The 11,734-nt window shown below is 33.8% G+C and overlaps 1 protein-coding gene across 6 annotated transcripts in view; it reads right to left on the bottom strand.

Annotated features, from left to right (window-relative positions):
• ZMYM2 (zinc finger, MYM-type 2) overlaps nucleotides 1–11,734 on the bottom strand; it is a 171,151-nt gene that overhangs the window by 69,680 nt on the left and 89,737 nt on the right. For 5 of the 6 annotated variants that reach the window (XR_001515521.1, XM_006773443.2, XM_006773445.2 and 2 more), the window contains 3 exons: nucleotides 9,696–9,767; nucleotides 3,270–3,420; nucleotides 2,690–2,805 (listed from right to left, as the gene is read on the bottom strand). Coding sequence is in view for 5 of the 6 variants with exons in the window: in XM_006773443.2 (XP_006773506.1) it covers nucleotides 2,690–2,805; nucleotides 3,270–3,420; nucleotides 9,696–9,767 (339 nt within the window). In the remaining variant the exon portion in view is untranslated. The remainder of the gene's footprint in view (nucleotides 1–2,689; nucleotides 2,806–3,269; nucleotides 3,421–9,695; nucleotides 9,768–11,734) is intronic. The other variant, XM_006773448.2, reaches the window with a different exon arrangement.

Genomic DNA, 11,734 nt, shown 5'->3' with positions numbered 1-11,734 from the left:
GAGGAGGGAGAGATAAGAGAAACATCAATCAGCTGCCTCTAGCACACCCCCTACCAGGATCGATCCCAAAACCCAGGTATGTGCCACAACCAGGAATCAAACCGGTGACCTCTAGGTGCAGGGATGACGAGCTCACCAACTGAGCCACACCAGTCAGGGTCAGCCTATATTACGTTTAAAAGTGGATCATTTCATATACAAAGTTAGAGAAAAAAGATTTATAGACTGGCATTGATATAAGGAATTTATTGTTATATTTATTTTACAAGTTAAAACCATTTACAGCATAGAAGAAGATATAAGGACACATGGGCTTTAAAACTTTTAATCTAATCTGAGTGGGAGAGTACAACGATATTTAATTTTCATTCTTTAATCCATATTACGTATCTTGTGAATGTAGGAAATAGTTAATAAAATTCTTTTCAATGTGGCAGTGGAGAGAAAACCACCTGTAGCATTTTTATTCTTTTTGTAATCTTTATCATTTTTAAAATTTCTGCATTGTTCTACACAATTAAAATTTGTTATTAAAAATAAAACATGCAGATTTAAGACAGCAACTATCAGATGAATAAAATTTTTAAATAAAAACTGCCATTAACCTTAACTATTTTTAAGAAAATTCAAGTCCATTAAAATTACTTATTCACAACTTTTCTTAAAATATTGTTTTACCTCACCCAAGGATATGTTTTATTGATTTGAGAAAGGAAGGGTGATAGAGAAACATCGATCCGTTTCTTCCTGTAGGAATCACAACTGGGAACAAAACAACCTCCTAAATATGTGCCCTGACCGAGAATCGAACCCACAACCTTCTGGTGTACAGAATAAAGCTCAACCAACTGAGCCACCGGTCAGGGCTATTTTTTCAAAACTTAGAATGGAAAATCATCTAATGAAGACATATAGTTCAAAATCTATGATTTGCTTTAAAATAAAGAAAAAGTAAAAAATGCTGCTTTTCTATGTGTCAATCTAGCACTACTTTTATACAAAGTCACAAAGCAATGAGGCTGCCTACAGGCTTATTTGCATGCATCCCTCAGAAGTCAAAGTCTAAATTCAGTGTTTCTTTAAAATATACAATGTACTATTACACAAACGGTCTCATCAAATCCTGGGCAATGTAAGTTTCAATTAAAAGGAAAAAATAGTTAAAACATTTTCCATTAACATTTTAGTTTACCCAACATCAAAAAGGAATAAAGAAAGTTATGACAAGCAGCATGCCAAAGACACTGTCCTTCACTCACCAAATTACTCCTTATTCCTTAATGTCTACTTTATGGATAAGCCAAGTCAGAAGCAGTACTTGCCACTCTAAGGGTGTTATCAATGGCCATATCTCAACTTCCAAAATGAAAGTTTAATCTTGAATATGGTAATAACCTAAGCTCAGATGAGGATACAACTACTAACAAAAATAACTCTCACCAGGCTGAATTCAAAACCACTTCAACTTAAATGCAATAACTGTTAACTACTACAATATATATGAGACTGCATTTTCATTTTAAATAAATTAACACAGAGCACAATGCCTGCAACACAGAACTGTTGTTCAAATGAACTCATGATGCACCGCTTTGTGCACTGGTGAGAAATTTTGTGTAATACCCTAAAATTTTCAGAGCAGATAGTAAACCTATTCCGACCACTGAACTAATGCTAAATCCTCTCTAAACTAACCTTCCTAGTCAACAGGCTTAAGTTTGAATACTTCCAGTAATACTCTTCTGAGACTATCCATATGCCAAAATTTACAATTTACCAAAATAAGATGACCTTTACATTTAACAAAATGAAAAATGTCTCCTTGAAACTGGTCTTGTATTAAAATCCAATCCCCTTTATACCTGCCATATTTTTAATATATGAAGAAAACGTTTGTGCTTATTACTTCCAAGCTAAATATACTACCTATGTCCTTCATAAAACAGAATTCCCCAATAAAAATCACATGATGTTATTCAAACCATCTACTAAGAAAATACTACACATCAGACATGGAGCTAAATTTTGGTGTGTTTTTTTTTTTCCTACAAAGTCTAGGTCATAAATACAATTAAAAAGTCAATTAGGCCCTGGCCAGTAGTGCATAAATCCCAGGCCCTGATCAGGGCACCCGGGGCAAATGTAGGAGGCAACCTACAAAGTGAGAGATTGATCTTGATCAATGTGTTTCTCTCACATAGATATTTCTCTGTCCCCCCCCCACCTTCCACTATCTCTAAAAGTCAATGGAAAAAATATCCTCTGGCGAAGATTAACGAACAAAAAAGTTCTAAGTAGAGAGCTGGGGGCAGCCATGTCTGCTGTGACTCTATCTTCACCTACCAATGTGACCCTCAACAAACTAAAAAGATTGGCCAGCCTTTGTGGCTAAGTGGTTGAATATAAACTTATGAACCAGGAAGTCACGGTTTAATTCCATCAGAGCATATGCCCAGGTTTGGGGCTCAATGACCAGTTTGGGGTATGCAGGAGGCAGTCGATCAATGATTCTCTCTCATCATTTATGTATCTATCTCTCCTCCTTTCTTTTCTGAAGTAAATAAAAATATATTTTAAAAAAACAAAACTAGCTAAAAAATTAGCACATTAAGTAAAGACAAAGGATATTACACTGTATTTTCTAAGTCTATTTTATTAGGGTAAGGGTTATGCAAAATAAATAACAAACCTGAAATTTAGCCACACAACTGGAATTGCAAAAGTTATACAGTTTTCCATCAGGCATTGTGGCTTGATATTGAGGTAAAGAGTTTCGTTTACAAAAATGGCAAATAATTCCCAAACCTAGGAGAGAAAAGGTACATACATAACTGATTTCTTTATAAAGTAATAAAAGCCTTTTTTAATATATCTTAATTAACCTCAGAATAGCTTCTTAATGGAACCTTCTGTAAACTATCCTTTAATTTCCAAAATTATTTATTTATACCTTAAAAAGTATTGTCCTAAAAGAGTCTATTATGTCTCTAAAACACACAGATACATGAGACAATCTCAGTTTTAGATATTTAGATGGAAAAAGTTTTAGCTAAGAACACAGGCATGGACAGAACTTCAATAATTTTAAAAGAAATATGGAATGATGAAAACATTAATAATTAAAGTTTCCAGTAATATAGTTTAGTGTGATAATAAAAAATAAAAATTTATGTAATTAGCACAAGCACAAGAATAAAGTTAAAGGAAAGTAGTTAGAAAATTAGTCATGTTATTAAAGTTTTTTAACAGCCCAAATCCCTGAAACTTACTTTGTGATTTTGCATATTTTGTCTTGTGACTGTTCATGCAAGCAGTGGAACAGTATGGCTCCATATATCCATTAGGACCTATACACTGAGTCATATCAAAAAACCTGCACTGTGTTCGGCAACCAGTACAAGTGGTCAGTTTTCCATATTTCTAAAATTTGAAACATAAAAAGATAATTAAGAAAACCATAATTTAACTAAAAAAATAATTGTATTTTTTCATTATACCTTTTCTCTCTGCAAAACAATTCTATTAATCTCTAATCGGGGTTAGTGGGTCAGAAATCTTCACCTGGATGCAAGCTGTTAAGTGCAATGCAGCTAAATCAGATTCAAACAAAAGTAATGATCGCAGCTAACTTTCCTTCAAAAATAGTGTTTTCTCTATTAATTTAACAGAATCCCTACAGAGAGGTAAATCACAACTAAAAATCAAAGACACAATGTTTTCTGTTTATAATAAAGACACACTTCTTTATCCTGTGACTGAAGAAATTAAATGGACCTAAAAATGTAAGCCTTAATAATCAAATGAACACAGTCCTTCAGAGAAAATAATTTGAAGATGTTAAATACTTATTCTATTGAGCTGCTGATGTGCAATCACTTTTGGAATGTCTCTTAAAACTGATTTACCACCTATCTACTACATTTATAATCTTATTCAACCATAATAAAAATTTTTAATTTGTAGATTAAAAAACTTTCAAAATGATTTTTGGCTATTAACTAAAGTTAATAATTAGTCAACAGATAATAATGAAGTCAATCCTTCAGCCAAGGATGAATTATTTGCCAACACTGATATAATTCAGACCAATGAGACAGAATATATGAAGATAAAGGAGGTACACTTTGAGAACTGCTAGACAAAAGCAATTATTATTGATATATATAGTCTTATAAAAAGTACAGTTTGGATGAACTGGTGTGTTTCTATTAAAACATTTACTTGATAGTCACAATTGGACATCAAAGATGAGGGGGGAGCCTTTTAGAGCAACTTTGATCTCTTCTGAGCAGTTACAGAATGCCACAATCAGTTAAATCAAATATCATAGATCATGTTGCAAAATAACTGTATCCACCTTCCCACCTGATGTGGAGATTATCTCACTCATCTGCATACCCAACATAATCTAGTACAATATGATGACATAAGAAGAAATCAAAATGTTTCACGGATGGATAAATAACAGATGTCAGGGCCCTGACAAGGTGGTTCTTGGTTGGAGCTTGGACTATACACCAAAAAGGGTTGCGGGTTTAATTCTCGGACAGGGCACATATCTAGGTTGCGGATTTCATCCCCAGTCAGGGCACAGACAGGAGGTAACCAATTGATGTTTGTCATATCAATGTTTCTCTCTTTCCTTCCTTACCTTCCTCCTTCCCTACCCCCTCCCTCCCTCTCTCTCTCTCTCTCAAATCAATAGGAAAAAACATATCCTTGGGTGAGGATTAAAAAAAAAAAAAAACTAACAAATGTCAGGAAACACAACAATCAAGCCCAAAATAAAATAAAATGGATAAATTTCACAAGCACAAAAATATTTTAGACAATAAATAATTTGGAGGTAAAAAACAATAACAAAAAAAAAGTAAAAACATCACCAGCCAAAAAAAGAAATAAAAAATACTTCCTCAGCATACAATAAATAGAACAGATATGAGAAAACAGAACTCCTGATGTGCCAAGAAGGTATGTTATATTCGTTCTGGTACCATAAAATATAATTTTTGCTGCCTATTTCCCATTACTAAAATATCTCTTAAAGGAAGCCCTAAATTTTACTTTTCAAAGTGGAAATCAACTCATTCTTCAATTTCTCATATGCTCCAGAAAGAAATGCTTATCAATAACAAAATAATAGTAACAAGAAAGAAATAACCTATTAAATCTAATTATTAATTCTCCCAGTGTTTGAAAGGCAACATGTTTTCTTGAGGCCTATATAATAATTTAATTTTATATTGGGGTGGGGGGAACCAAAGAAAACAAATCAAAAATGGAAAATAAAAGAATGTTTAAAATCTGATACCACAGTACAAATTAAGAATACTAAAAACATCAGGACACCTGCCATTGTATCTCAGGATCACTCCCAGTAGATGTGTGCATAAGACTTCCATGTAGCAGCACCTATGAGGAATTCCTTTACCAATATATTATTCAATAAATGAAGTCCAACTGTCTAATCTAATTTTGGATTAAATTTTTTTAACTTCATTAGAAACATTCTTCAAGTTGACAATGATTTTATTGGTAGAATAGTTAATAAGTTTGAAGACGTAACCAAATAAAAAGTATATCAGTTGAACTGGGTGAAGTAAACAAGAAGCTAATAAGCAAGTGGTCCACACTGACAAATACTTTTATTTGAAAAGGTACTATCAGAAAGACAGAATCATTAATATTGAAAATATTTCAACAAAGCTACTTACATAACTACCTCTACTACTTCAAAAACAGAAGGTCCCATTTAATGGAAGAACATCAGCAAAAAAAGAAATAAAGGTTTATGCCATGTTTTCTCTGCTTGATATGTAATAGCCTGAGCCGGTTTAGCTAAATGGATAGAGCCTGTGGACTGAAGGGTCTTGGGTTTGCAAGAGCCTGTGGGTTGCAAGCTCCATCCCTGGCACTGGTCGGAGCCCGGGCGGGAGGCAACCAAATCAATGTATTTCTCTGTCTCTCTCCTTTCCTTCTACTCTCTCTAAAATTTGTTGGAAAAATATCCTCAGGTTAGGATTAACAAAACAAAAAAAATCAAAATAGCCATATTTAAATTTTATGTGTCCTATAAATATGCATTATGTAATTTAAATGAGTGAAATTAAATAGAACAAATTCACAAGTAATATATTTCCTCATTTAGGCAAGGGGGAAAAGAAACCTACTTAGGGGGAAAGAATGAGGTAGAATTGACTGAAACAAGTTATCAGTAAGGTAAATATAATGGGACTTTATAGTAAATTGGCTCACTTTCAGGCTACTGAGAAAAGGTGCCTTACATTTAAATTTTAACCAATTCCACATTAATATCAAAATTAACAACCATCACAGGATTTTAAAATTTCCCGATTTTTCTTTAACACGTAATACATTTCATTTAGAATATTTTGACCAAGCAAGTGGACAACATGGGTAGATGCTCAAGAGATAAAGATTTCACGTACTTGTTGCTACAAATCTAACCTAGGAAATCGGCACCAAGATATATTCAGAACAGAACCTACTTCCTAACCACATTCAACTACAACTTCACTTTGCTCCACAGTGTTACATGGAAAAAATGTATTATCTTTACATTCAATAACATCTACTGCAATGTGGCATTCTCCTTCATTCTAATTGGAGGCAACAAACTACAATAGTTTTAACTGAACCTGCAACTTCATCAAAAATAAAAATCCCCAGCTTTTTCCATTATACTGGCAGTTAGCTCAAAGTATTATTACTAGAGGCCCAGTGCACGAATTCATACACAGGTGGGGTTCCTGGGCCTGGCCAGGGGAAGGGAAGGGACCGCTGGCAGCTGACCCTCAGCTCCCCCCCCCCAACCCAGGGAAAGGGACCACGTCTGCCGCCACCCACCCCCAGTTCCCCATCCCAGCCCAGGGCCTGAAGGCCCTGGAGGGGTTGGGAGAGAAGGCAAAGGTCACCAGGCGGGGCACGGAAGGAACAAATGCCAGACGCCGATGCCACCGTCGGCGCCCTGCCACTGCGCGGTTCCCCTCCTACCTCCTTCCTCCTTCCCTCGCTGCTGCACGGCCACCAGTGAGTGGGCGCCACCACAGTGAGTGGGCGGCAGGCCTATCAGGGCCTGCTGGCCGGGGGGGAGGGAGAGGAGGAGGGACTGCGGGAGGTTGGCAGGGACCATGGATAGTTGACAGCCGCAGGAGGTTGGCTGTGGGAGTGCACTGACCACCAGGGGGCAGCTCCTGCATTGAGCATCTGCCCCCTGGTGGTCAGTGCACATCATAACGACTGGTCAATCAGTTGTGCTAGTACAGTCACTTAGGTGTTTATATATATAGACAGATGTTCAACGTTACTTCAAAAAACACTGCAGTTATTACCATATTTTATTAGTGCATTAATAAAGTATGTATCACATTTGAAAATATTTAGAAATGTTTCAATAACTATTTTGATTAATCAATTCTAGTCATAATATTCTATTTTATGCATTTTATGATAAATGGTCTATCCATATTACTAAAGGAGTCAAAAGCAGAAAATAGTGAAGAACCCTGATTAGAGTGGTGATAAAACTTTAACATGACATGATATTGCACAAATTTTTATACTAAGTGAAGATTAAAAGATAAATTAAAGTAAAACTTATATGTACTTTAGTTATTCAATAAACTGTAATAGTATCTCTTTATGTTGAAGATGTTCACACAGAGAAAAAAAGCATCTAAAATACTGATAAACTATTGTGTTTTACTTTTCTTCATTATTGTAGAGTTTATAACTTTTCTTTCAACTCACACATACTACTTGTAATTTTTTTAATTTTTTCTATTTGACAATGGATGCTAAAAATAGTGGGTGTAACGTCTATTGAGCAACAGAATATTTATAGACTATAATATATACACCAAAAAAATTAATAAACAGAGGGAAGAACAGCAATGGTATCCTAGATAAATTCGACCCACACCTCCTTAGCTAAGTGAGCCAAGTCAACAGATAGACATCAAGTGCCTCCTGGTGTGATGCACTAAAATGGATACAATATCACTTATGATGTCAAAAAATACATGACCTCAATATATTCCTTAGAAAATATCAGAAAAGCCCAAATTGAGGAGCACTCTACAAAGCATCCTGTAGTATGTAAAAATGTCAAAGTCATGAAAGACTGGAGAACTGTTCCATATTAAAGCAGATAGGACTTCCATCCATAGCCATGATGGAGTAACAGAGACTAGATGTAACCTCCCACCATTAACAACTAGGAAACTAGACAGAAGATATGAAACAAATGGCTTTTAAAAATTGCACAAAACATAATATAATGTTATACAGAAATAAAAAAAAGTCAAGCTGTAGAAACAGATCTAGAAATGACAAATGCAAATAGTATGCAAAGATATTAAAAGAGCTATTATAAATATGCCAACATAGTTGAGAAATCAGTACAGAAAAACATGAATATGATGAGGCAAGGAATAGAAGATATAAAAAATACCCAGGTGGAACTTCTATAGATGACAAATACAAGATCTGAGATAAAAAATACACAGTATTTTATTTGATCACGTTTATTTGATTAAAGATCAGCAAAATCAAAGATACAATAATAGAAACTCTCCAAAATGAAGGAAAAAGAACCATAGTGAACACAGAACCTAGATACAGAACCTAGACACAGAACCATAGTGATTATAAGATAATAGCAGAAAGTCTAATATATCTGGGATTGGGGTCTCAAAGGAATAGAGGAGGAAATAGATTTAAAAAAAAAGAATTTGATGAAATAGCCTATAACCCTGGATTACATGGATCCCAGACAAGTAATCTTTTTTTTTCCATTTGCTATAAGGGACATTAATACACAAAATTTGAATAAGGTCTATAGATTAATGAGATAGCAGTATTTTATCAAATTAAAATTCATTATTTTGATCATCGTACTACAGTTAAAATTATATCTACTTGTATGCATTTACTATTCATGTGCTAATTTATTCATCTGGATTAATGGGAATATAGATTTCAAAATTATGTTTTTAAAAGGGTTTTATTTACCTTTCAAGCATGCACTAAAGAGACGGGCTTTGATATCCTATAAATAAATTCCTATTGTGGACAAGGTACTGTGCATTAAAAAAGTATATTTCATAATAGCAACATAAATACCTAAAAGCAAATGATCTTATCACACAAAAAATACATGTAAAATTTAATGAAATAAGAAAGGTTGTTTATGTCATAAAGATAAAATAAGAAAACAATCATCTGATATATTTTAAGTGAACAAATTTTAACATACAGGCATATCTTGTTTTATTGTGATTCAGATACTGAGTTTTTTACAAATTGAAGACCCTCCACCAGCAAAAGGATCACTGAAGGCTCAGATGATGGTTAGCATTTTTTAGCAATAAATAATTTAATTAAGTAAGGCATGTACATTTCTTTAGACATAACGCTATTGTATACTTAATAGACTACAGCACAGTCTATTTATCATTCTAAAAAATAATAAAAACATTATTTTTATGTGCACTGGGAAATAAAAAGTTCTCGTGACATAGTTTACTGTGATGCTCACTTCCTTGAGGTGGTCAAAAACTGAAGCTCAATATGTCCGAAGTGTGCCAGCACTCAAGAAATCACAGGCTGTTCAGATATACCATAACAACAGTAACAATAGAATGAAATTGTCAGGCCTTAACATTCCTACTCACCTCAGGCTGCATCAAGAAAGAGTCTTGCATGTGATCTCGAACCTCCTTCAGAAAGCTTGGATGGCTACCTACCTAAAAAGAGATTTTCAAACACTTTATAAAAACATATAAAGAAAGGCTACTAGATGGAAAAGTAAATAAACAAGCTGTAAAAGTTTATTCTTAATTACCTGTTCTGTGACTTACAAACTCATTCCAACTTTTAAAAATGCCTATCTGTTGTAGCCCCAGTGCCACTGCCCAACTTAAACAAGAATTATTAAATAATTTTAATTACCCTATAGAAAAAAATCACTTAATTATAAAACAATATAATAATGGCATAAGGAATTAAAAATACAGTCTTAAATCTGACCTGATATAAGCAGACCTTGCAAAACATCACTTATTTCTCTTACATGACAAGATCTCATTAAAATCTATAATTCTTATAATGATATCTCAATTTATTCTAAGTTAAGTGATTTGGAAGTTATGCAATTACAATTTTCATCGTCTGCAAATGGATTGTTTGGGGAATTCATTTTAAAGCACATATGACAGCTTCTAACACATATGAATTTACATCCTTAGTCTCTGCAGAAAATCAAGATACTCTGAAGAAAATGAAAATAACTGAAAAGTGTTAAGCATTTCATACAGTCTCCAGTGCCAGCATCTAGATCACTGGTTCTCAACCTGTGGGTCACGACCCCTTTGGGGGTCGAACGACCCTTTCACAGGGGTCACCTAAGACTATCCTGCATATCAGATATTTACATTATGATTCATAACAGTAGCAACATTATAGTTATGAAGTAGCAACGAAAATAATTTTATGGTTGGGTCACAACATGAGGAATTGTATTTAAAGAGAGAAGGTTGAGAACCACTGCATTAGAGTGTTTTGGATAGTGGTCTCCAAATATATCTGGATGGTACTCCTTTATCAGTAACAACATATGCGTGGATCCCTATTTATTTACTTGTAAATTATTAACATTTAGTATGGGAATTATAAAAAACAAATGAAAATAATATTTTAAAAATTGAAGATGAAATAATATTTTAATATAACTTTTATTTTACTTAATGAAAAAATGAAGAATATTTTTTATGTCCACTAGAGTGGAACAATTTGGTGTCAGTGGAGTCTCTGTGGGGAGCAGCAAGAAGATACTCCTACACCCACCCAGCATAACAAGAATATCCTCCCCCTCCATTGGTGTCAACAGAGGTCAAATGGAGAGCCTGAATTCTACCTCCACTTGGCAATAATGAGGTGGCACATTCCTCCCCCTGGCAGAGCAGTGTCAAAGAAATACAGCTAAAACAGAGGTTTAATTACAAACCACAGTATAATAATACCCCAAATGTCCAGGCTGCAATTTAAAAACTCACTTATCCTACCAAAACCCAGGAAAACAACACTGTAAATGGAAAGAGACAGTCAATAGATGCTAACACTGAAAGTACAGTAATGTTAGAATGAACTGACAAACAGGCAGCCATGATAAAATTGCAAGAAACAAAAGCCACTTAATTAATAGAGATTCTTACTTAAAAAAAAAAAAAGAAGAAGAAGATAGAAGAAAAACCAAATGGAAATTCTAAAACTGAAAAGAAAAAAAAAAACCTGTAATAAAAATTTAAAACAAAATCAGGCCCTGGCTGGTGTGGCTCAGTTGGTTAACACTAGAAAGACTGAAATTTAGTATATACCTATATTGCCCAAAAGCCGTCAAAATGACTGCATTGTGAAAGAATAACTAATGTGTAAACAAATTTGTTTAAAATTAATTTTTAATATTTTTTATATTATTTACAGTTATATAACAAGTTATTCGACATTTCTTTCATGAATTTAGGGTGCAAAAGAAATAAAATAAACAACTTATTAGAACAAGTATCACTGCATAAAGATTCGAATAACAAGTACTAGTTTAGCTTATTGAGCAACTGCAACTTATCAAGTATGGACAATTTATCATGTACTTGAATGTTATCATGTGACGGTAATCAAAAAAAAAATTAAAACTGTTATTTCAATACAGAGCTGA

This window comes from Myotis davidii, unplaced genomic scaffold (assembly GCF_000327345.1).
Source record: "Myotis davidii unplaced genomic scaffold, ASM32734v1 scaffold767, whole genome shotgun sequence".
Classification (NCBI taxonomy): Eukaryota; Metazoa; Chordata; class Mammalia; order Chiroptera; family Vespertilionidae; genus Myotis; species Myotis davidii.
Note: the sequence above shows the minus strand (reverse complement) of the source record. Positions and strands in the feature narration are given on the sequence as shown.